At 36.6% G+C, this 27415-nt stretch overlaps 1 protein-coding gene across 9 annotated transcripts in view; it reads left to right on the top strand.

The window, feature by feature from the left end:
• LOC101890034 (muscle-specific protein 300 kDa) overlaps positions 1-27415 on the top strand; it is a 204563-nt gene that overhangs the window by 97070 nt on the left and 80078 nt on the right. For 7 of the 9 annotated variants that reach the window (XM_059121315.1, XM_059121319.1, XM_059121314.1 and 4 more), the window contains 4 exons: positions 938-1175; positions 1399-4181; positions 11763-12068; positions 25325-25476. In XM_059121315.1, the coding sequence (XP_058977298.1) occupies positions 938-1175; positions 1399-4181; positions 11763-12068; positions 25325-25476 (3479 nt within the window). Of the gene's footprint in view, positions 1-511; positions 695-937; positions 1176-1398; positions 4182-11762; positions 12069-25324; positions 25477-27415 lie in introns of all 9 variants that reach the window. The other 2 variants (XM_059121317.1, XM_059121320.1) reach the window with 1 other exon arrangement.

The raw sequence follows: 27415 nt of genomic DNA, 5'->3' as shown, positions 1-27415 counted from the left end.
GGGTATTCGTATTGAAATTAAACTGTTGGGAAATATGACCAAGATGGACCTTCAATTATTGTATATAAATAGTTTACAGATACTAACAAAATGTATGGTAGATAACAGAATAACCCAAACATCTGTAAACTCACTGAAGTAGATCGATACTTTTTAGAGCATTTTATATTTATGTAGAATAGTAGCAGTAATCGTCTTTAGAACACATTTTGCAAACTCTGCTTATTTTTAATATTTTTGTTTTTTTTTTACTAATAATCATAATTATATTTTGTTTTTTATTTTTTTTTTTCCTTTTATTTGCTGCACTATGCACTTTATATCCATATGTTTGTGTTTTGCAAAACAAATACCCCGCAAAATCCTTAATTTTATTTTGTTGTGCCTCTAACACCTTTTAAACGCCCAAATCCACCCAAAAAACAACCAACAATGCTTCCACCTCCTATAATTTAATGAACAACAAAATCAACACCAAAACAAACAACAACAATATAATGCCAACAAACAGATACCCAGTAAACAAACTCAAAACTCAACGCAAGACAACGAAGATGATCTGCTAGACGTTGAGATTTCTGAAGTTAGTGATACTTTACTGGACGCCGTTTCACATGAACGTATTCAGAGATTCAAAACCATAATACGTTCCGAAATATATATTGTCCACACATTGTATGCTCTAAAGACTAAGGTAAGCTAAACTAACTCTTCTACAGTTATGTGAGTGTGATGTCCCGACATATGTCCAGGCCAAGTCCTGCTAATGGAAAGAACGTAAATTTAAAGAAAAAAATTGGGAAATTGTTATGGTATTTATGGTGTTGGCAAAAATCTCCTTCTTAACGCTTCTTTTTAATTGGCTTCTTTGTTGTTTTCTATGACATTGTGAAAACAATTTTTTTCTAATAATCCCACTTTTGTTTATCCTTTATAGGTTCAATCCCACTTGGGTGGATTGATTGCCTCCGTTAGTGAATTGGAGCAACAGCAGAAACAACGCGCCGAATTGGGTGACTGGATTAAGAAGCAACAGAGCTCGGTGACAGATTGGTTAACCAGACCATGCAAATTGCGTCCCGAAGCCGCCAAACAGGAGTTGGTTGCCATGAATGACTTGTTGAATTCCATTGGAGACAAGCGCTCCCAATTGATGTTGGAAATGACTGGATCACGTAAGTCGAAATGAGATAATTAACATTTTGAAATGGAATAGTGGAATTAGTCTGTCAGTGTATTTTCAATACCTTTTTTTCCAAAGAACATATTAAAGTATTTTCAAAAAATTTCGGAATAACCAATAAAGGGGGTTTGGGTCACAATAAAGTTATTTTTATAACTCAAATCCCATTCGTAATCTTTCTACAAATCCTAATGTACTAAACTCTCTTCATTTAGTTGCTGAAGATGATACAGATCTCGATGACAACATTGACAAATTGGAATCAGCACTCATGGATGCCATTGCCAAGAAACAAGCTGGCCAAAATGTTATCGACAACTATCGCCAGGGCGTACAAGATATGCAGAATTGGATCGATGGCTTGATCAAGCGTATGGATGTTCTCGACAAGGGTTCCGGCTTGAATTGTGCCCAAAAAATGGCTGCCATTTCCGAAATTAAGAACGAATACCAACAACAAGGTCCTCAAAAGCTCCAAGAACTAAAGAACAAGGCTGCCCAAGTGGCCGAAGTCATCAGCAATTTGGATGGCCAACAGGTTGAGGAACAAATGAAATCATTGGACCGCCGCTATGTCGATTTAGGCAAGCGTTTAGATCGCAAGGCCCAATTGTTGGATGTGACCAATAAGAGTGTTGGTGGTGTCAAGGGTGAAATTGATCAACTTCAAAACTGGGTCAAGGATAAAATCCAAGAACTACAAGCACCCACCACCTTGGGCTACGAACCTAAGGCCGCCGAGGCTAGACAGCAAGCTCTTAAGGCTCTAATGAAAGATGCCGAAGGTAAGCAATCGTTGGCCGACGCTCTGGAAAAGAGAATTGCCAATATGCAGCCCGAATTGGAACCTGCAGAATATGCCCAATTGGAATCGGCATTGCGCAATTTGAATAGCGAACAAAAGAATTTGTCGGGAGTATTGAAATCTGAAATGGAGAAGGCTTTGGATGCTGGCAAGGCTCGCAAAGCTTTGGAGAATGATCTGGAGAAGGCTCGTGCCTGGTTGAAATCCAAGATATCCGAAGTTAGAAAATTACCAGTCTATCATCCACTGACCTCGGCCGAAATCGAAGTGAAACTGCAAGAGAACAAGAAATATGATGACGATGCCAAACAATTCAGCGATAGCGTGCTAAGCGATGTCCAACGCCAGGCTGCAAATATAATGAAGGATTGTTCGGATGCCGACAAGGCTGCCCTGCAAAAGATTTTGGATGAAATTGATGCCGACTACAAGACACTCAAGGATGAAAGTGCCAAGCGAGGCAAGTCCTTGGCAGATCTATTGCAAGGTCGCAAGGCCTTTGAAGACGCCAAGAAGAAGATGGGCGATTGGCTCAATGAAATGGAAACTGCCACCGAAGGTGAACTGAGAACCTCAAGCCTTCCTGTGTTGGAAGAACAGCTGGCCCACTACAAGAAACTTATGGAGAATGCCGATGGCATGGGTGGTCTGATGAACGACATCAATGAACAGGGTAAGAGCATCGTGCCCACTCTAAGCAATCCCGACAAGCTCAAGTTGAACGAGGAGCTGAAGAATATGAAGGACCGTTATGGTAAGGTTAAGCAGTGTTTGGCCGACCGAGTGAACACCTTGGGTGATCACATCAAGAAATATAAGGATGCCAAGTCTAAGCTTACCGAATGCATGGACTTCTTGAACACCGTCCAGCAACGTTTGCGAGATCTTAACAAGCCAGTTGGCTCCAAGATTGAAGACGTCCAGGAGTTGTTGGGTGCCTACGAGGGCATTCTCAAGGAATTGAAGGACAGTAAACAGAAAATGGGCGACATGAAAGTTGATGATCTGCCAGAATTGCAGAGCATTTTGGCCCAACAGGATGATATGATTAAACTCATCGAAGATCAATTGGCCCATTTGAGACAATTGCTGTTGTTGCGCGAACAATTCATTGCCCTGATCAATGAGATCATCGCCTTCATCATGAAATACACCGATGTCATTATTGACATTGAAAACGCTCCCGATAGCTTGGAGGAGAAGATCAACAAATACGACGATGTCATTGCTAAGATCCAGGAATGTGAAGGTGTTTTGGCCTCCGCAACTGATAAGGGACAGAAGATTGCCTCCGAAGGCACTGCTGCCGACAAGAACTCCATTACCGAGCAACTGCAGTCGTTGAAGAACCAATTGGGCAATCTGCGCAAGGCTGTCGAACAACAAAGACAGAAACATCAAATCCAATTGGAGCACCACAAGAAAATGGCTGCTGAATTGTCTGAAATCCTCGACTGGTTGCACAACAACGAAGGTACAGTCAAATCCAGACCTCTGCTCGATCGCGATCCCGATAGTGTTGAGCGTGAACTGCAGAAACACAAGGACCTCAGCTCTGAGGTACAATCCTATCTGGATAAATTCAATAAAATCAACAGTGGCATTAAGAGCGAAGTTGGCATGCCCAGCTCCCTGGTCGAAATGTTGTCGGAAGGACGTTCGTTGGTATCCTCATTGCCACAGGAATTGGAGGAACGTGAGAAATATCTCATTAACAACCGCAATTCCCGCCTGGACTACATGAAATTGGTATCGCAATTCAAGGATTGGTTGCATGAGGCCGAGGATCGTTTGCAAGTTGGCAAACACGGCATTGATTATGAGAATCTGACACGTGATCTGGAAGAGCACAAAGTGTTCTTCGGCAATGAACAGCCCATACGCAATTTGGTGCACAAACAGATTCAAGATGCCGCCGACAAGATATGGCCATCCCTGAATAACTTTGAACAAACTGAGCTGTCTGCCGAACTGTCCCAATTCCAGACAAAACTGACCAACACCTTGGCCCAGGCTAAGACCCAACAGGGTGAGTTGGAGAAGGAGAACGAGTTGTGGCGTGAGTATCAACAATCAGTGGAACGTGTCAAGGCCACCATTGAACGCTCGAAGTTCTCCGATGAGCCAGTGCAGAATTTGGCTGGTGTTCACTTCAACATACAGAAATTGACCCATGCCATTGGTAATGTTCAGGTGAGTCAAAAAATGTATTTATTGCGGGATAATCTCTCTTGGAATCAATTATGTAATAATGATATTTATTGCTTAGGGCTGTGTAAGTGTTTATATATTACACCAATTTAGGAAAATTCGATTATCAAGTTAAATGATTTGTGTAGTTTTTAATTTCAAACGAATTTTTGTTTAAGGAAATTTCAATTAAAAGTTATGTTCTATAGCGAAATATGTTCTGTGTTTTACATGTACGGTCAACAAAACACCATCCATTGGCAAAGCATAAGAAGCATTCCTGTTTGGTTTGCCTACCCAAAAAAACGTAATTGTTGCAAACTCCTTTAAAGGCATACCCACACGCTTGTCGTCAATCAGTCGCCAAGCATTTGTGAGTTTGGAGAATTATGCAACCCAAGTGCATTCGCATTTTGCATTCGTTATGTAGGCTGGGGTTTTGACATAAGGCAGACATAAAAAAATGAAAAATAATGTACATATGTATTTTGTATAGTGTGCCATATTTTTAGGCAGTTTTTATATTTTGCCAGTGTGAAAGAATATTGATTCCATTAATCATCAAGTCGAATAGCCTGAGTGACTTTTTAATGTTGAGCTATTGAAACTTACTGTGAGCTTTGCTTAAAACTGTAGGATTCTTGAACATTAGGAATGTCTTCTATTGATTTTTATATCATATATATGTATACATGTCCGTCTATTGGCAACACAATAGAATTCTCAATATTTTAGATGGAGGTTTTCGTAGGATGTTTGACATGGAAAACGGTACATCGGTCCACTTTAATGCATTCAGTATTTTGAGGTTACATTCAGTAATGTTTCATCTGCAATTTGTATACCTTCCACCACAGTATGGGGTATATTAGATCAGTTAATTCTTTTACAACACCTCGTTGAAAAATTATTATTGTTTTTATAAAAACAACTTTTATTTATAAGTGAAGAAAGATGTTATTTTATACCAAGGTTTAAGGAAGGGAATACCTTGGTTTCGGTAAGAGCCACCTCAATCATAATCAGCACTTGTCTGGTGATATTCTTTCCAGGAGATCGGCATTAAATTCAAAATCAATTTATGTCTATCCACCTAATTGTTCAGAGAGAAACCATATATATAGAACATTGAAAATTGGAAAAGAACGTTTTTTATACCCTCAGCCATATGACTAGAGAGGATATATATCATTTGATACGGCCAAAACGTGACTCATCGAAATAACGGTTTTAGACCCTAGGTCTCTTTGGGCCAAGTCCGTTTCAGGATATATGGAGTTGGTTTAGTGATGTGCGTCCGTCCGTCTTTACGATAACCCTTGAAGGAAGTATTAGATTTGATCCAAACTTGATATATCGTAATATTATTATCAAACTTAGATCGATTTTGGAGATGGGCAATAACGGCATACTCCTTCTATCCCCCACAAAAGGTCGAAATTCTCAAAAAATGTATTTTCTGCACAGAAAGAGAAACGATAATCCGATTTTTCTCCAACTTTGCAAATGCTAATATTTGCGTCAGTGCTAGGACAGGTGCGAAAGTTGACAATATCGGTCCACTGCACTAAGTACCTCCCCCACAAAGGGTCAAACTTTTTAATAAAATGTGATGTAAGAGTCCTATTGTCATCAAATTTCACCCTCTCCAATAATTTAAGTTAAGATGGAATATATCGGTCCACTCCTTTGGTAACTCCCCACAAAAAGTCGAGATTTTCAAAGAGAAACGGTTATCCGATTTTTCTCCAACTTTGCAAATCTTAATATTTGCGTCAGTTCTAGGTCAGCTGCGAAAATGGGCAATATCGGTCCGCTCTATCAAGTTCCTACCCCACAAAGAATCCAAATTTTGAATTATTACAACTCATATAAAAAGTGATTTAAGAGTCCGATTGTCTTCAAATTTTACATATCCCAATAATTTTATTAACCCAAGGTCTGGTGTTAAGATGGAATATATCGGTCCACTCCTTCTGGTACCTCCCCCACAAAGGGTCAAAATTTTGAATATCCATGAAGCTCATAGACGCAAAATTAACATCCGATTCCATTCAGACTTGACACATCTAAATATTTCCGTCAACACAAGATTTGTTATGAACCCTATGTGGGGGAGGCACCATTTCTTCTGGTGCCTCCCCCACATAGGGTTCAAGATTTTGAAAAACAAAACGCTCAAAGAAAGCAAAATAAGCATCCAACTCTTTTCATATGTGAATACTATAAGGGCTTTAGACGCACTTTCAAAACCTAATTAGTTGTAATTTGTTGGTTTAGGTCAAAGGGGGGTATAAAACCATTTTAAACATTTCACGAGATTTAGTTCAACCTACTATTTTTATACCCTACACCACGTCCCTCTAAATGCGAATAATGGTATAGGGTGTTACGTAGTCTTTCCTTAATGTTTCGGATGTCGGACGTGTACAATTTTGAGGGATTTGTGGAGAGCAGAATTGGAGATTTTCATTCCATTTTTCTTTCATGGCTACCAAATAACTCTAAACCAGATCCTAAAATAATTCGATCTCTTACACGTTACTTAGATTGTTGGAATTATCGAATTTCTTTTATCGACATCCCTATCCTATGAAATAAGCCAACACTGTCAGTAATATATGGACTTCCACATACGAACTTCACTTAAGCAGAGCTGCAAAAACAACATCGTTTAAGCACGCAGTTTGTCTGGCTGTGACAAACAAGACAAACGTTTCGCGTTTTCATTATCCATGTGGCTGGTTGGCTGACTGGCTGACTGGCCATACCCCCACCATTCGTATCATTTGTATCTCTGGTCGTCATGCCATACATTTCGTATACAAGTATCTTCAAGTTACTGCCATCCATCCAGGCGTTGCATGACTTGTCTAGTCTCTCTTAGCCAAAAACAAAATAAAAGGAAAACAAAACAGCTGAGTTGGGTAGAAGATGAATGTGTCTTATCCAAGTAGTGGCGAATGAGAAGATAATCGATACAGGCTCACTCTGTGTGCCATCGAAAAGAAACAAAAAACTCGATTTCTCTTTAATCTCCCAAGTTTTCTCTCATCCAAAGAGACGACTCTTTTACAAGGCAAATTGTTATTGTTTTTTGGCATTTGATTACCGGCAAATGATGATGTCATTGTTAATTGTAATTGTCCAACAATGTGCTCCGCCGTTGATAAAGCTCTCAATGGGAGAGCTTAACACAATTTCTTTGCGCTCATGCAGAAAATTTGTTGTCATTGTCATATGGTTGTGGTTCATATTCAAGTTTCAGCTACTTTTACCGGCGTTTAACCGGCATATGACAGGAAAAAAAAGGGAAAAGACATCCAGTTCTTGCCCGCATACAAGAAAAGTTGGTATCATTTGAATTGCATTTCTAAAATGGCGAAGGAATTTTTATGGGCCAATACAGCTATTTATAGACTGGTTGTCAGCAACAATATATTACCGGTTGAGAGGTTATTTTACAGTTCTTTATAAACCCCAGAAATATTGAAGAAATTAAAAAGAAACACTTATAACAAAGGCTTGATTTGATATAATGTGTAGATCACAGAAAGGGGTACCTAAATATTTTTTTGAAATTAACCGAGTTTTATCCAAGCATCCACACCACGCCATCGATCTTCTCTTTTAAATTGATTATAGACACATTGTAAAAGGCAGAGAAAACATATTTTTTTTTATTGATTTAAAAAAGAGTTCAGCCACTCGCAATCTGTTCCAAAGCAAAGAGAGCAACTTCTAAAATACTACAATTATTGCGATTATTACAATCTGAATACACAGTACCCATAAATTCAAACTGTTACGTTCCATACAGTTTGCATTAAATTACCTTAAAAACAAATTTTATTTTTTTGTATAATTGCCAAATATTATTAATTTCGGAGGCAATTTACAGCTGATTCTCGCATGAGTAAGAGAGGTTGATGGTTAAAATGTACCATGTGTGTGGATGAGTCAAATACTTTACTTTTTCAATTACTAAATGAACACCAAATCAATTCGAAATGCCACAAAATTCAACAAAGGTGAATTTTATCCGTAGCATCTACTTCCTCCTAGGAAACAAATCTTCAGTTGTTAAAAAAAAAAAAAACATACAAAAGTCTTTCTTGGAATGCAACAACAAATGTCTTTACATTGTTACATACATATGTATGTGCTATAGAATTTCAAAACTGTCTGCAATGACCAGACATTATTAAATACTGTCTCTTCCGTGTTCTTTGGCCATAAAGGAATGTAATGAAAATCGTTGCTGACAATAGATTTCCCCCACACAGAAGCATCTCCCTGTGATGCATGCAGCCGGTCTAAACATTTGTTGTTTCAAAGTGTTTTTTTTTTTTGTTTTGGCCCTAACTTAGACCGGCTTATTGTTATGGACTCCACCTTAAAATTGTCTCATATATGTAATTTGGTGTATGTGTGTGTGTCAGCCTGTTGTGAGAGATAGATAGAGAATCTCTTTGGTTGTATGGCAATGCGAAAAAAGTGTAATTGATGACGTTAGCCAAGCACAACACGAATGGGAACTTCAAGTAAAACGTGTTTTTCATGGTTACCCCCGAAAATGGTTGGTTGCCCATTTGATGAGATACTTTTTTTCTGGTGTCTACTCGAGTTTAGTTTCTCTTCGACTGTGCTATCACGAAATGAGGTTGGAGAGGTATGTAGGGTTGCCAGTAAGACGGAAAATTAGAAATGTAGGCATTTAAGAACAGTGTTGGCTTGTTTGTTCGGGATACCGTAGTATTTTGTTGTTGCAAAATGGTCAGGTTTTATCCCTTTATTGTTGTTTTTATAAAAACAACGTTTGTTTATTAGTGGAGAACGATGTTTTTCCAAAAGAATTTTAGTTTTATTTAATTCTTTGGTTCCTCTTCTATTGAGCTTACGATCTCGTCACTTGGGTAAAAAATGTTTTTATCATAGAAGTTATTTTTAAAATAACTTCTGGGGAGAATATCCCAGACAAAAAACAAGGGAACTAATGAGGATTGGTGGGTCTTTCCAAAACCTAGGTATTCCCTGCCTTACCCCCTGGTAAACATTACCATCGTTCTCCACTAATAAACCAACCCATTCTGCAACCTCACCCACAAAGGGTCACAATTTCCAATACTTATATCTATCATGACTTGCGAAACAAGAAAAAGAAAGCATAACCGGATTCTTTACATCTGGCTATATCTGAGCATTTCTCTTAACCAGAAATCTGGTTTGTCGAAATTTATGATTTCGCATAAAATTGGATATAAATATTTGATTTCTTTCAAATTTGGCAAATGTCAGTATTTTTTCCGTATTAGATAAATTATAAAAATGGAATACTTCGGTCCGCTATAACTGTTACCTAACGCATATTTCCAAATTTTCCAAAAATGTGCACATATCTCATATAAAGTATAGGAAGTAGCCGATATAGCCTAAATATGGTTCGTTGTAATATTTATATCAGCCTTAGGTCAGATACGAATTGGTCAATATAGATCAACTGTTTTGGAACCTCCACCATAAAGGGACCGAACTTGCTTGAATAGTCATAAGTCAAGGCTGGGGGTATACATCTGTCGGCAAAACCGACTGATACTTTTTAACTTGATTCATTTATAGCTTAACCAAGATATGTTAAGAATGGATTTAAATAAAAGGATATGGAGTTAGCTACAATATGAAAATTCCCCCAATTTACTGTGATAGGCGGCCAACGCTGCATTTATCCATTCCGATGGATTTTTGGGACCTAATAGAATCCAAAGTTAACTCAGTAAATTTTTTTATATTTTGTCTTTCCTTACTGCTTTCTTAAATGCCTTGCAAGTCATCAGTACCAGGATAAACCTTGGACAGCATTGAATCACAATATATTGGACCGCAATAGTAGCTATCGCTATTTAGTTGAACAATTCAATATACACAGTGCAGATTTTATGAAAGCATGGATTTCCCCATGGAAATGCTTTGCCCCTATTTAGATGGCTGTTCATCCCATAAAATTTCCCCGTTAACAAGTTTCACAAGATCCTAATTTTTTACCGGCTAAAGTCTGATGGCAGCCCTAATTGACGAATGTCATTGTTTTGTTTTTATGCTACGGCCACAGCTGCCGCTAGCCGGCACATGTATCTGATGAGACGACGAAGAAAAACTCTCTTTCAAAGAGTGGAAAACACTTGTTCACGTTTTGTAATGGTGGTAGTTTTGTAGTGGGGAAACACAAACACACACTCACCGTATGGCTGTGAGTATCTGTATGAAGTCTGGCAGCAGCAGCAGCTTTTGCCTCGGCATGGCCAGAGTTGAGGTTTCATTTCAAAGTGAGCTTTAATGGACGTCGCATTTGTGTGAATTTTCGTTACGAGACATGAGTCCACGTTGTTTTTAGATCAATCAGAATCCGGTGTTATTTTGGTGTGTGAAAAAGAAATACTTTTTTCATTTTTCATTCAAAGTGAAGCAATTTCAAAAATTGTCTGAACAAAAATTTTGTATATAATACAATAAACAACAACAACACCAACAAAGTGAATTATCGTTGATTGAATGAAACAAAAAACAAATAAAAAACAAAACATATTGTAAAAAAAAAAATATAGGCCTAATCGTGCCGAGATAAGAATACCTAACCAAGTGACGAAAAAAAGAAGTGAGAAATCGTGGAAGAATTACAACAAATAAAAAACAACTTTAAGTTGTTTGTTTAACAAACAAATTAAAATATTTTACAAAACACAAAGCGACGTCATTTTTTTTTAAGTTTAATTTGAATAAAAAAGAAATATTGAAAGCAGCTTCTAAAGGTGAGCGAGCGAGCGAGTGAGGTGTGAACTGAGAGGAGAGACATTTACTTTGATTGTGAAATAGATGATGACCTCTTTTACCCTTGAATTATCCCTTAAAGAAAGAACAGAATGACAAAAAATAAGATAAAACAAAAAAAGGACATGCCAAAAAGGCAAAGGGGAGAGACACGAAAACATTCCAACGAAGCTCTTTTTGGATGGATAGATAGTGTTGCCGTTTCAGTTGAAATTTGCTACATTTACCGATGTGGGTACACATGTTAAAGGCATGTGTCCATGGAGGCATATGTTCCGATTTCCTTGGAACTGTTATGTTCGTTTCGCAATGTTCAAAATGAAGAGATACTCTAGTAGTCAGTCGATGACTACCCCAATGGAAAATTCAATACTTAGTAATATGCTCATCCTCAAAATTAAGATTATACATAAACTCTGTCTCCCGTGGAAGACGGAGTTTTTTTTTTGCATTAAAGAAATTGTTAAAACAATTCTAACTTTATATTCTTTAAACTTTTTTATTGTTTTATTAATTCTTGTTAAGAAAAGTCATCTGTTCTCCTTATATTTATCTCTGTACATATGTCCACAACAATTCTTCCTTCTTGGCAGTTTTCTCTTTTTTACTGTGCTCTCTTTAACAATTCACAAGATGTTAATATTTAGCCTAAGAGAGTGTTAGAGAGAGAGAGGGGGTTTCCTATATAAATAAAATATATAATTTGTCTTTTAACTACAATTTTATCTTATTTCTCTTTCTGCTCTTCTTTCTCCGCAGAGTCAAACAAGTGACATCACTCTAGCCAATCAACAAGCCCAAGGACTTTTGCGTCAAGCTGATGCCCGCAATCGTCAGCTGATTGAGCAGGACAATCTTGAATTGAATCGCTTGTGGCAGGACCTCATTGCTTCGTTGGAGAAGAGGCGTGACAATTTGCAATCTGTCGCCGATAAGTGGGACGAATTCGAGAATCGCTTATTGAGCTGGGAAAAGGCCATTGGACGTTTGTCGGATAAATTCCGCAATGTCGACCCAGTGGTAAGATCTCGTCGTCACTTGGAAGATACAAAGCATGCCATCCAGGTAAGTGTTTCCGATGTTATTTTAATTTATTATTATTTTGTTTTATCTACTTAACAACAATTCGGCAATTTACACAAGTGACGTGATTTTTTGGTTGTTGTTGTAAAACTCAAAGAAAAACCAGTTGAAACCTTAACACCGCCCTTCGCCAGCTATATTCGGCATTTATTCACAGTTTATCAATTCCAATCAGGTTTTTAGGCTTAACTAGCGCCGAGCAGGCAAGCAAGCAAGCAATTTTAACAGCCTAAGCGGTGTGGGCAGCCACAATCAAGTTTCTTCTTTGCAAAACTTTTGGGCCATAAATTTTTGGTAGACTCTTTGCGTTGTTGCTGTTGTTGTTAATGTCTACTCGTCGGTGTTCATAGACAAGATAATATCTATTATTGTTGGTAATACATGTATTATTAGAAGGAGGCCTAACACTTAGTTGTGTATGGATTTCAATTACTTCCGCTAGACTTCATTTTAACAAAAGGAACGAGTTTTGTAATAAAAAATTAATTCAACAGCATTCCTGGCTCATAAAGCGGATGTGTACCTTAAAGTGTAACATTAGAATAGAGAGACCTAGTGCAGAAGACTTTTTATAGATGAATGCGAAGATGTTGGTTTTATACCCCCCGCCATATGGCTACAGAGGGTATATATCATTTAATTCGGCCAAAACATGCCTCGTCGAAATAACGGTCTCTTGGGACCAAATCCGTTCAGAATATTTGGAATTGATCTAGGGGCATCCGACCGTCCGTCTGTCTGGCTGGTATGAACGATAACTCTCGGAGGAAGTATGTTATTTGGTCTAAACTTGGTACATCGTAATATTGTTATTATTAAACATAGATCGAGTTCGGAGATGGGCAATATCGATCCACTCCTTCTGCTACCTTCCCCACAAAAGATCGAAATTTTCATAGAAAATAATGCTTAATAGAACAAGAAAGGATCATACAATTTTGTTCAACCCTCGCAAATCCTAATATTCGGATCACTGATAATGGACAATATTGGTCCACTCCATTAAGCAAGTACCTCCCCAAAAAAGGGTCAACATTTTGAATTGTTACAACTCTTATCAAATTTGAAATAAGGGTTCGATTTCTTAAAGTTTTAAAGTGTAGCGCATCTCAATATTTTTGCCAAAACAAGGTCTGGTATGAACATGAAATTTGTTGTGCCACTTAATCTGGTACCTCCCACACAACGGGTCAAAATTTGGAGCAATTAGATATTTCATGAAATTGCAAAATCTCCCTCACCATGGTAAACAGTTTGAATAAAAAAAGGCTCATTAAAGCAAAATATGCAACCAATTCTCGTATCGGATCTTATTAGTTTCGATATTTTGAAGACTTGACTTATACAGGGTGAAATAAAAAAAAGCTGCAACAAAGTCAAACGCCATAAATTCTAACATTTTTTAAATTTTATTGAATGAAAGCCAAAATTTCGGAAATAGCATAAACTTTTAGAATAACTTTAGATTTGTTCGAATTGGTCAACTTTGGCACAAATTATGACTTCCAAACGGCCAATGAAACCGTCACACGCTGCCTCAATGTTGCTCTGCGGTATTTTGGCCCTTTCCCGGCGAAGCGCTTGCTTGAGGTGATCGACACTTTGGTATTTGTTAGTACCAACCTTGCTTTCCGAAATACTCCAGCCACAATAGTCCAACGGATTGGTATACAGAGATTTTGGTGGCCATTGTGCGCTGTAAATGAAGCGAGGAACCTAATTTTGTAACCATTCTAGGGTGGCGCGTGCTGAGTGCGATGGTGCTGGGTCCTGTTGAATTGTCGAAAGACTGCAGCCAAAATGTTTGAGTACCCAAAGCTTTAATACACCCTCCAGAATATTTTCGCGATAATATTCGGCATTTAGTCGATTAATACGAGCGGAGAGCGACCATCGGGTTTTATGGCGGCCCACAACATCACCGTGGCCGGTGCTTGAGTTCTGGTGGCCAACCGAAGGTGTACATTTTCAGCCGACCTCTTTGGCAAGTAAACACAATCATTTTGTTTGTTTACAAACTGCTGGACAACGAAAGTTTTCTCATCGGAGTAAACCAAATGCGTCAGTTCACCACTTTCGGTCAAGCGAAGCAACTCCATAGCTTTTTTGTGTCTATTTTCTTTCTGTTGCGGAGTAAGTTCTTGCACTTTTTTGAATTTTGAATGGCTTAACCCCGAGCTCATTTTTCAATATTTGCCCAATTCAATATTGCGATATGTTCAGCTCACGAGCCATTTTTCGGCCACTGCGACGCGGGTTTCGATTTTCGAGTCGCTTCGTTACTTTTCGAACCATTTCTGCTGATGTTGCTGTTTTCTTCCGTCCACTTCCTTGACGTCGGGCTACGCTACCAGTATTACGGTAACGAGCGATGGTACGAGACTCGAAACATTTATTCACATTTAAATGCTGGAGTGCTCTAACGATAGCCACTTGTGTTTTCCAGCCAAATATAAAGAAATCACACTATCACGTTTGAATTCCACCGCGAATAACATTTTTTTCTGGAAAATTCGCACCAAAATGCTTTTGTACGCTTATAAACAGTTAATGAGCTGTCACGGGAATAATTTTAACAGCTGTCGGACGAGTGGCATAAAAATGTCAGCAGTCAGAATTTGGTTGCAGTTTTTTCATCTCACCCTGTATATTCATATAACAATCTGAATAAAAAACAATTTTTTTTCAAGTTGTGCTAATTGAAGCTCACAGCATACCACTTGAAATTTTATATTTGTTTATAAATGTTAAGTGTAGCCGTTTTGGGGCCAGAGTACTTAATTTCACTATCCCACCTCGAATATTGTCTTTTGGGACTTGAAGTGAAATTGAAGAATCATGGTATAATTTATTCAGAATTTCATTTGACTCTACGCCTTTGGTTTCATGTCAACATTACTTTCATATTTCTCAATAATTGACTCAATACCAGTTTAGCAATTTTTTATGCAAATTCGATTCTCGTGATTTGTTTATTATTTCATTCATTTCATATGTGTGTCTGTTTGCGCGAGTATTTGTGTCTGTACTAAGTGATTTTTAATTTTATAAATTCTACTTTTTTCATTAAAAAGCCATTGTGGCTCATGGTCGGTCGTCACATAGACAGACGCGAAGGTTTTAAAAACGAAAATAAAAAATAATTAAATAAATAAACGACTAATGGATGGATAGATGCATGCCGCCAGCAGGTTGCATGGTTGGCTTTTATAATTGAAAAACAAAAAAAAATTATATAATAAAATTTATTAACTGCAATAATTGTATGGAATTCCCAATGCAGTTTTTTTTTTGCAAACAATCTTCGATTACAAAACCGATTAGGCGGCTATTTTTAGCCAGCACAAATAAACAATGAAAGCGTGAAACGCCAACATTCATTGATTCAAATGGATGAAAACGAAAAGAAAAAAATAACGAACATCGAATCTATGTGGTGGTGTATAGAGCAGCAAATTTTCTTAATCGCCTCAGATAATTAAGCTTTCAATTAAACGTAATCGTAGCAACGACTAAAACCAATGATCCACTGATCTACAGGCCCAGTGACTGTTGCCTTCAAACACATAAATATGTGAGTGTGATGTGTGGGTCCCAAGCATGCCTCCCAAGAACTGATAAGCAGTGTTATTTTTTTTGTCTGTTTGCTATTTAATAATGAAGTGGAAACGAAGAAGCCGTCTGCCGTGAGTCATAAAAAAAGGCAAATACTAGAAAAAGCAATACTGATATGTCCATAATAATTAAAAGTTATGTCAATTATCTAGCAACGTCTAATTAGGTTAATTTGTCAAGTGTCGTTTGTTCTAATTTACATATATTCTCTCTTTGGGAGCAGAGGAAGAGAGACGACCTTATTTCCATTTTTTTTTTCAAGTTTATTCTTTTTCAGGGGAATTACAGTAAAAACGGAAGTATTTTATGTATACTTTTCTCGTTAAAACATACAATTTCGAATGTAATAATAATGAGGTTATATAAATATACCGTTTTTACAGTTTTTGAAAAATAACACTGGTTTTAGTAACACGTGCAGCTGTGTGGAAATTTTACTTTCGTTTTAAAATTATAGAAAGAGTACTTATTTTGATAGTTTTTTATGCTTTTCCGAAAGCTGTCGATAGCAAAGAAAATCACTGTCATACTTCACTCCGATCTTCAATACAGAAGGTGGAGTGTTTTACTTTATAATGCGAATGTTATTTAATATCAGAGCTCGAAAATGCTCTAGCGGGTTTCAGTCTCTACTTGAATTTGAGCGGGAGTACTCCTGCGAGTATAAACCGAAATTGATTTAATTCCATTTATCTATACCACTCGAATAAGAGCGAGTATGTTTTGCTCCTTTTCGAGCGAGAGTAAACATGGTTATATTTTTGACGGGTACTCTTTTAGTCGTTGTACAATGGTTGTTTTATATGTAAATGTGTGAATTTCCAGTTCCCAGTCCGCACCGGTTTGTTATTACTACATGTATGGGCAAATCTGAAAACAAAATAGTTTTTCCACTCGCTTTCACTCTTAGAGTAAGCTTTTACTCTATTTCAAACATTTTTACTCCCACTTTTATTTTCCAAAACTTCTTGTATAAATTTGGTATTTGGTGAATTAATAGAGCTGAAATTTGAATATATGTTAGTGTTGGTGTCTGAGGTTAAGGTTCGGAGGTTTGGAAATGCCTATTATGGTTGTTCGAAAAGTAATAATTGGGTAAAGGGATGAGTACTAAAATTATACGAAAACTACTAAATGTTACTAAATTTTGGTATTGGGCGAAGGGATAGAGCTGAAATTATGAAATTTGATACTGAAATCACTGTTTCAAGGCTTTACGTATGACGTTAAAATTGTTTCGGGCGAAAAAAATAAGATCTTTCTCCGTAAACTTCAAAATGAAAGATTTTTAAGACTTGAGGTATAAAAGGTAAACATTTCCCCCTCAAAATGAAAAAATTATACATTTTAAATATTAACAAGTAAAAAAGCTGTAAGTTCGGCCGGGCCGAACTTTGAATACCCTCCACCATCTGGAACGAATTTGGCAATTTTCGAAAAAATGAAATCCGTTAAAAATTCAGTTGAAATCTTAAAAATACTAAATGTAGCCGTCATATCAGGGTCTAAACGACGACGTGGACCTGCATAGGCAACTTTTGTCCTAAGCCATTGCAATATTAAAATGCGAAACTCGAAAAAAATTGGTGAATAATGTAGCTAAAATCATCAATATATGGGGGCTATACCAAAATGTGGACCTGCACAGACAATATTTTGTTTTAGGCTGAAAAATGTCGCTAAAATCATCAAAATACCGAATATCGGGAGGTACCGTTATATGGGGGCTATACTAAAACGTGGACCTACATGTCCCATTTTTAATACCAAAAGTTCTGCAGACATAATATACATTTGAGAAAAATTTAATCAAACTACTTCATTTCGTTCGGAAGCTAGAGTGATTTCCACACACGGACTTACATCGCTAAATCGAATTTTATGATGATCAAGAATATATATACTTTGTGGGGTCTAAAATGTATATTCAAGGTGTTATAAACGGAATGACAAACTTAATATACCCTCCATGCTATGGTGGAGGGTATAAATAGGCCTAACTCCTTCTGTTGGGACGAATCTAAAATTTTAAGGTAGATTTTTCGCTGACGAAGTGGCGGGCACTTGCTATTCAATGATATCATAGTTCCAACTTCCTGGCTGACCCCGGTGCAATATTTGACGATTTTAACTTCATCCTTTAATTTCCATCAAATCACCCATATTTCACGAAATTTCCATGTTAAATTATTTTGTACTATTCCGTCCTTTTTGTACTATTACAGTACGAATTAAAAAAAAAATGTGATTAGGATTATCAAAATACCGAATATCGGTAGGTATCGTTATATGTGCGCTATATATTATGAAATACCAATTGTTATCAAAATATCGAATATCGGCAGGTACCGTTCTATGGGGTTATATCAAAACGTGGACCTATACTTACAATGTATCGCCACACGAGCTAGAGTCCATTATGACCTGTGGTAAAAATCATTAAAATACTGAATATCGGGAGGTACCGTTATATGGGGGCTATATTAAAACGTGGACCGATATATCATTTTCAATACCAATCATCCTAGACACAATACAAATTGTTCTGCTAAATTTTGACGCTCTACGTCAATGTCGGCTGTATCGTGATTTCAACAGAGAGGCAGATGGGCAGACAAACATCATTAAATCGACTTGGAATTTTATGCTGATCATGAATATATATACTTAATGAGGTCTACGACAAATATTTAGGGATGTTACAAACGGATTGACAATGTTAAAATACCCTCATTTTCAAGGTGTAGGTTGTAAATACATAATCACTCATAGTATTTAAAAATTATCATTTTTACCCAAGAATTATTTTCAAGTTTTTGTATTTACTTTCAACCTGTCTAAGTATGTAAAATCCACCCCAAACATTATTCCGTGCGAACCTCGTGTAGTGTTCATTCATCAATTATATCAATCGGGTAATTACCCCTCCCCCCACCATATTTTGCATCCAAGTTTTCATATCAAATGTGTTAAGCGTTGGCGTTAGTTGAAAAATATTTACAATTCTCTTTTGAATTCCCTTCTGCCGGCATGCCTGGCTTCCGATTCTGGTTGCTACGACCTCTGAAGTATGAGTACAATGTTTGACCGTGAACTTGATTGTTGTTGGGGCTCTTTGTTTTGTGTTTGTTGTGAGAGTAACATAATGTTAGTTTGTATATTTTTTTACAATTTGGTAGCCACGAAACGCGCCTGCGTTAGATGGTGGAGATTAGAGATGCCAGTTGATATGAATTCCATAATTTTGGGGAATGCCTTGGGGGAAGGGCCTAAATATGTCAACAGCGTAAATTTTTAATTGATGATGAGGGAAAAAAGTTGTAATGTGAAAATAATTGGTTTTACAATGAATAATAAAATATTTAAATTTGTCACAAGGCGGCATCTCTTTTTTTTCTGGTTTTATTTTTAGTCTTCATATCTAAAGCCTATCTTTTTGTATGTTTTTAAATAATGGTTTATATTGTTTTTGTTACTTTTTATTTCGTTTTTTATGTGTGTGTTTTTTGATAATCTCACAATTCGTTAGAATTTTTGTATACCCCGTAAATTTTTTATCCGTCATTTTGTGGTTGAGTATTTTCTGTGTTTATTTGAACCGGTTGTTAATACAAAGCCGTAATGATATGCGTACATTTGTAGAATTGTTTATATGACGCGTTTTTTTTTTTTTTTTTTTTTTGGAAAGTCAAGACCACGAGTTGATTGGATACGTTCTATGTTTTGCAAAAATTAACATCAATTTAACGTAACGATAATACTGAAATGTTAATATTTTTTTTTATTTTTGACATTCCAAAGTATTTAACTCACTTTCGATAAAGCAAAATATTAATAAATTGCATTTTGTGTTTGTTCATTTATCAAGCTGTTCTTTGTGCGGCTTTCAGAAAAAAATATAACAGATAATAATTGTTGTGAAAAGAAAAATAAATAAAATGTATGGATACGATAGATTTCGAATATCGCAATTATAATCAATATTTGGCGACATTATTCGACATTGTTACAGATGGCAATACTTCTTAAAAATCTGCAAAATTATTTGACTAAATTGACGCTTCGTGTTCTCAGTTTCCCAAAAAAATTCACATTTTAAATCATGAAATAAGTCACCGATTTTTCATAACTCCCACCATTTTGTCCAATTTTTTAATAAACATAACAAATAAATTTTGAAATATGTTTTTAGAAAACATATACCTACACATATTGATTTTTTTATGTAAGATGAATGTAACCTTAATAGAATTTTTTAGCCAAATATATTGGAAGTAGATAAAATCAAGAGGTACATTTATATGGACGCTAGTCCGAAACGTTGACCTACATTGAAACATTTTTGCTAAGAGAAGCAAATATGAAAAATAAGGGCCTAATGAATTGAAAAATGTCACCAGACCCCAGAAATAGCTGACAATACCTTCAGTTAGAGTTTTCAAAAAATAAAAAAAAAAATAAAACGATATAGTGGCTGGAGCCGTTATATGGGGGGCATAACAAACGGGAGCCTTTATAGAAAATTTTATACTACAAAAATTGTAGTCTATTGTTAGTCCTTAATACCAAATTGGACATAATTTTGTGGTATGTGTTCTGGTGGCCAACCGAATGTGCACATTTTCAGTTGTCTTCTTTGGCAAGTAAACACGTTTATTTTGTTTGTTTACCAACTGCTAGACAATTATTTAAATGTTTTCTCATCGGAGAAAACCAAATTCGGCAGTTCACCACTATCGGCCAAGCGAAGCAACTCTTTAGCTCTTTTGAGTCTATTTTCTTTCTGTTGCGGTGTAAGTTCTTGCACTTTTTGACATTTCAATGGCTTTACCCCCAGCTTATTTTTCAATATTTGCCGAATGGAATATTGCGATATGTTCAGCTCACGAGCAATTTTTCGGCCACTGCGACGCGGGTTTAGATCAAGTCGCTTCTTTATGTTCGAACCATTTCTGCTGATGTTTCTGTTTTCTTTCGTTCACTTCCTTGAAGTCGGGATACGCTACCTACAGTATCGCGGTAACGAGCGATGGTACGAGACACAAAAGATTTATTCACTATTAAATGCTGGCGTGCTCTAACGATAGCCACATGTGGTTTTCCAACCAAATATAAGGAAATCACACTATTACGCTTGAATTATATCACGAATAACTTTTTTTCTGGAAAATTCTCACCAAAATGCTTTTATACGCTTCTAAACAATATATTGAGCAGTCACTGGAATAATTTTAACAGCTGTCGGACGAGTGGCTTATGAATGACAGCAGTCTGAAGTTGGTTGAAGTTTTTTCATATCACCCTGTATAAATACTTAATGGGGTCTATGCCGAATATTTAGAGGTGTTACAAATGGAATGACATATTTAATATACCATCCTTTCCAAGATAGAGGGTGTAAAAATATGAATCCACTTGGAAAAATCTATTGTAATTTTTGTGAAGTGTAGACCAAAATATTTAAGGTACTTTGAATTTCGTTATGGCTACATATAATGGACCCTAAAAAGATTGGCCTAGGACCCCCAAACTTTTTTGGAACCTTTTTTTTTAGAATTTTCCAATCCACCCCCATTGAATGATACTTAGTGTTGTTAATTAAAAAAAAGAAATCAAATGAATGCTTTTTGCATGAATATCTCGAAAATTAGAGCAGATATCGGATAACTGCTAAAAAATCAGAAAATAACAGTGCTAAGTACGATTTCGTCCAAACTTAACGAAGCTAAACATTTAAGCCCAATTTTCAAATAATGTACACCTGATTAACCCACATTCGGGAAGAGTTCCATTTTACCATTACAACCTGTCTCACATACATAACATACATTTGTAGATATGCCATGATTTATTTTATTATTTACACATTATTCATTCATAATTTCATTGTTAATGTAAACAAAGCCCTGAAGATAGATGCCTCCAGTCGCATTCTTGGCTTAGACCACCAGCACCACCGTTTATGTGGCATTTCCCCTCTGTGGCTTCTTAGCAAAACACTCTCTGCTCGCAATCTATTCATTACAAAAAAATAAAATAAAAAAAAAATAGACGCACTTTATTTTTGTTGTTACCACTACAACGTAAATATTGTTGTTATCATATTTGTTGTTGTGCTGTTCTTTTATTTTGTCGTCGTTTCTTCGATGGTGTCATACTTTAAATAAAACGCTTCGTTCGTTCTTTCGCGGGTTCTCTCATTCAATTTTCCTCGTTTTTTTCTTTTCTTTTGAATTCCAATGGTCATAAACAACAAACAAATGAACTAAACTGACAACTGAGTTGTATAAGAAGACAACAACAACGAATGGAACAAACTTACAATGGCAACAACAACAGCAACAATGACAAAAAGTGACAATAATAAATAATCACAAAATTTGTTACTGTGAGCTTGATGACAACATCATTGCGGACTGCTGTCACACCTCCGTTCCCCGCTACCCCGCTATATGTACATGTGTATGAACTTGGCTACATATGTATATTTGTACGTTATGCCTGGTGAACACACAATCTCATCAAATTGTATTTCAAACATGTATTGGCCTACCACCCTGCTTCTACCTCCAACCTCGCTCTCCAAACGCGGTCTTTCTAGCCGTCATGTTTTTCCCCTCTTTCTATTGAATTTAAATTGAGAGGTTTTGTTAATTTTAAGCTGAGCTTTTATAAAAAAATCGCTGTTGTTGTTGTTAGTTTTTATTTTCAATTAAGTGCTTTTGTTGTAGTTTTTTGTTGTTGTTACGTTTGTGGCGCTTTTTTTGGGCGATGTGGTGTTGATGGCGATCAACGATCGCTCTGAAAAAATACAAACATTTTTTGGTTGCTGACCTTCGAAAGTCTGGTCGAGAATTTTTTAGTAGTTTTCAGAGTTTTTGTTGTTGTTGTTGCATTCTTCTTCACACATGTTTACATTTAGATACGTTTACATATGCACGTACGCGTACAAATGTTTAGAAAAGTATTTATTTAGTTTTGAGGTGTAAAGAAATTTTAAATACCTACAACGATTAATGAGTTATAGATCCAAATTTAGCCACCCATGATGTTTGGGATAGGTGGCAAATTAGGTTTATCATTCCATTTGTTATATGCCGGTGTATTTGTTGAAAACCGCTTGCATAATTCAAGTATATTCTGGGTTAGCATTCACGTCATTAACCCTCTGTATTTTAGATAAAATTTTGGTAAATACCCAAAGCGTGTTATGTCTGCCATGGAGTGCTTCTATCAGAGCAGATTCTGATAAAAGCAATGTGTATAATTCTAATAGTTTTACACTTTTGTAGTTTTATACCCTTAGTTATACGGTCAAACTGGAGTTTGTTCGGAATTAAGGGCGGGATCCGTTTCGGGAAATTTTAGTCGATTTAGCTACTTTCATTCGTTCTTCTGTGCGCGAGTTGGATGACGAAAGAATAGTTGAAAATGAAGAAGAGAACATTATGAATTGTTATCATTTTAATATGTCGACTTTTTCTGGTAACTCACCATAAAAATCTTGATCAATTGAAAGTCCCATAAAATTTGAAAAAAGTTTCCAAACTATCTTCACACAATCCAACATTTCTGACAGCAAAATACTGGGTGAGATTAAAAAACTGCAACCAAATTCAGACTGCTGTCATTTCTAAGCGACTCGTCCGACAGCTGTTAAAATTATTCCAGTGGCATCACATTACATTGTCTACAAGCGTACAAAAGCATTCTGGTGAGAATTTTCAAGAAAAAATGTTGTTCGTGATGGAATTCAAGCGTGATAGTGTGATTCCTTTATATTTTACTGGAAAACCACAAGTGGCTATCGTTAGAGCACTCCAATCTCCTACCATCGCTCGTTACCGTGATACTGGTAGCATAGCCCGACGTCAAGGAAGTGGACGGAAAAAACAGCAACATCAGCAAAAATGGTTCGAAAAGTAAAGAAGCGACTTTATCGAAACCCTCGTCGCAGTGACCGAAAATTGGCTAGTGAGCTAAACATATCGCAATATTCCATTCGGCAAATATTAAAAAATGAGCTCGGGCTAAAGCCAAAAAGTGCAAGAACTTACAACGCAACAGAGAAAAAGACATTCTATGTCCAGCAAAAGAAAAAGACATTCTATGTCCAGCAGCTTGTAAACAAACAAAATGCCCGTGTTTACATGCACCTTCGGTTGACCACCAGAACTCAAACGCCGGCCATGGTGATGATGCAGGCCGCCATAACGGCCGATGGTCGCTCTCCGCTCGTATTAATCGACCGTGGCATCAGAATAAATGCCGAATAATAATGCGAAAAATATTCTGGAGGGTGTATTAAAGACTTGGGCACGCAAACCTTTGGCCGCATACCTTGGACATTCCAACAGGACTCAGCACCATTGCACTCAGCACGCGCCACCCAAGAATGGTTACAAAATGAGGTTCCTTGCTTCACTTCCAGCGCACAATGTCCACCAAAATCTCCAAATACCAGTCCGTTTGGAATATTTTGGAAAGCAAGGTTGGCACTAAATAATACCAAAGTGTCGATCATCTCAAGCAAGCGCCTCGCCGGGAATGGGCCAAAATACCACAGAGCAACATTCGGGCAGCGTGTGACGGTTTCATTGGCCGTTTGAAGGCCATAATTCGTGTCAAAGGTGACCAATTCAAACAAATCTAAACTTATTCTAAAATTTGATGTTATTTCCGACATTTTTTGCTTTCATTCAGTAAAATTAAAAAAAAAAATTATGGCGTTTGATTTTGTTGCTTTTTTATCTCATAAAAATATATGTTGGACGGACATCACTAGATCGACTCCAAATATCCTAAACCGAATTTGGTCCAGAGTGACCTAAGGTCTAAAACCGCAATTTCGATGAGGCACGTTTTGGCCATATCAAATATATATCATCTATCCTCTATAGCCATATGGCTGAGAGCATAAAATGAGTGGGCTGATATTTTCCTAGCACTGACGCTAATATTAGGAATTGTTATGTAGGAACAAAAACAAATGATCCTTTCTCTTTCTATGAAGTAAAATATTTTCCCTGAATTACTCCTAAGTCCTGAAACGGATTTGGTCCAAAGAGCCTTATCTCTAAATCTCTTCTGTATCTAAAAAATAAAAATTCCCAATTCGATTGAGGAACATCGGAATTGCCAAAATAAAAAGAAAATCTATTTTTATTTAAAAAATCCAGTTCGAATTGGTTAGATTCCAAAGCTATTTCCTCTTTTATCTTTTGTTTTGCTCATCACCCTCTTAATTAGCCTGAAGCCTGGTGTTCAGAAATTAATATGCATATCTAATTTGTGGTTCTTAAGTTAAAAAAAAACAATATCGGCCACAACTGGTTTATTTATACCAAAGAAATAGAAGAATAAAAAAAAAAAAAAAAAAAAAAAAACACAACAAACCAACCAAAAATGCGTCAACTTGTTTAAAATGGCTCGAACAACAATCCCTTTGAAGCGAACCAAACCCCAAAAGATATTTATTGTGGTTGCTTGAGGGCATTGTTTGATGCCTGCTGCTTTATCAATTTGCTGTGATAACATTCCCAATTAATGTCGATTTCGTCGATTTCTTTGATATTTTTTCTAATTTATTTGTTTTTGTTGTTATCGTTTTTCTTTTGAAACAGGAAATACTCAGCGAATCGGAAGAACTTAAATCATCACATAAAGATATTGAGGCGCTCTCAAAATCAATCGTCACATTCCTTGGGGAAGTACACAAACCCTCGGCGGAGGCCCTACAGGCCAAATTGGATAACTTAGTGAAGCAGCAACAAGAGTGAGTACAACAACATTACTTTGCTTTATTTGATCGATGTGATGGAAATATCATTTGAATAGTAAACAATTAAAAATACAACAACATCAACATCATATATATGACAATGGTTTTCCAAAATGCCCAGTTCTCTTTGGCTGGTTGAACTTCTGGGCGTCTCTTTTTTTTTTTTTTGAAATATACCTCTTTGTGAAATAACAAAACATTTAGTGGGCATGCCCAGCAAATCAATTCTACATAGTTTTTTTACATGCCTTGGGTCTTTTTTTCAATGATTATTTTCGTATGCCGGAAATTGATATTTGCCAATTGCGCCATAGAATGAAGTTCCGTTAGAGTTTAACAACAACAAATCCCATGTAAAGTACATTGTCCCATCGTGTAAATATGGTGGCCGGACAGTGCCATCAACAGGTTGAGTGAACAGCACTGGCCAGATGGCTTGGCTGGCTAGCTGATCACTAAATGCCACTACAATTGACCACCGCAATGGTCTAATTAAAAATAGAAATTCAAATACTTGAATTACAATTAAAGTTATATGCATATGCTTTTAGTTTGGCTAGACGAAGTGCTCTATTGTTCTCAGCCATTGGGCCGAATGACTGACTACCTAAGACGACCACACATTTTCTGATATTTCCGGATAATTGTGTTTTTTTTTTCTGTAATTATTTTTCCTGGACCAGATTTTGTAATTCGAGCCCATGTGGTTTTGTAGCCATTTACAAACGTTTTATTTTTCATATGTCGCATTTCTTGGTTTGTTTGTGTGCCTGTGCGCCCCTCCGTCCGCCTGACTTTTCGACTTTAGGTTTTGTATTTTTGTTTTACGCTGAAAACTCAGCACTCATCGTCGTCACTGCCGTTAATTTTTCTTTGGGGTTTTTCGTTACATTTAATTTTCTGTTTTTATTTTTAATTGCATTTTCTCACTCGAAATTGTTGTTGGAAACAAATGTGGCAAAGCAACAAGGCGCGTCGTATGCTTTTCAACGACAAGGTTGGCTTTTCAACACGAAATGTGTTTTACCGTTTCGTGGTAGTAGCAACAGCATTTGTACTACTAAGCGCACCTAGGCATAATAAGGCCGTACAGATCAGATTTATTATAAAAGGGCCTTCTTAGAGAAGGTTGACAGTATTTGATGCTTTTAGGTCTAATTATTATTTGCGAACGTAAAACATCAATCCAAATGTGTTTTTTGCAAATTTTGTATTTCAATATAAAAAAAAAACTTATTAGGAATGGTGTTTATCTTTCGTATTCACATTCGTATTGTCGTACAGAAACAGGTCGTAAAGCTTATTTTCTCCTACAGTGAAATTTTAGAAAATGCCAATATTCAGATTTTTGGTCCTACTTAAGTATCGGTATTACAATTTTTTTCGCCTTTTTGTGGCATTTCGAACAACTCTGCCTTATTAATTACTGCAGTTTAATTCGATAACCACCAAGTTAAAAACCCTTTTCGGGTTAATTTTTTTCTTTCTTTTTCTCTCAAAGATATCATTCATTTTTATTCATACGAAACCACTTTTATTGTCGGTCGTTAAGATTATTACCGTTGTAATAATGTGTTTATCTTCTTTATACACCATTCTCGGTGCGCTCACAAAAAAAGGCAAAAGCATTTATTCTAGACCAAGAAAGCAACGGATCAGTGATCGTCGACGATTTCATTTGCTTAACTTTTAACATAATAAAATAATTACATTAATTTTAAAGATAGTGGAAACAGTTTTCTTAAACATACTTAAGCAGTCGAATGAAGAGAACAAGAACAAGTGAATGGCAGTCCCCCAACTGCGTTATAAACTATTCAAATGTAGAGACGAATTTGCAGAATTAGCGAATGGTTGAACCTCATTTTAGCCATGGCAAGTGGGCATGGTTACCAGTGCAATGTGATGGCCACTCCCACGTAAGAGTGCTTCC

The sequence above is a fragment of the Musca domestica genome, unplaced genomic scaffold (genome assembly GCF_030504385.1).
Source record: "Musca domestica strain aabys unplaced genomic scaffold, Musca_domestica.polishedcontigs.V.1.1 19, whole genome shotgun sequence".
Lineage (NCBI taxonomy): Eukaryota > Metazoa > Arthropoda > Insecta > Diptera > Muscidae > Musca > Musca domestica.
Note: the sequence above shows the minus strand (reverse complement) of the source record. Positions and strands in the feature narration are given on the sequence as shown.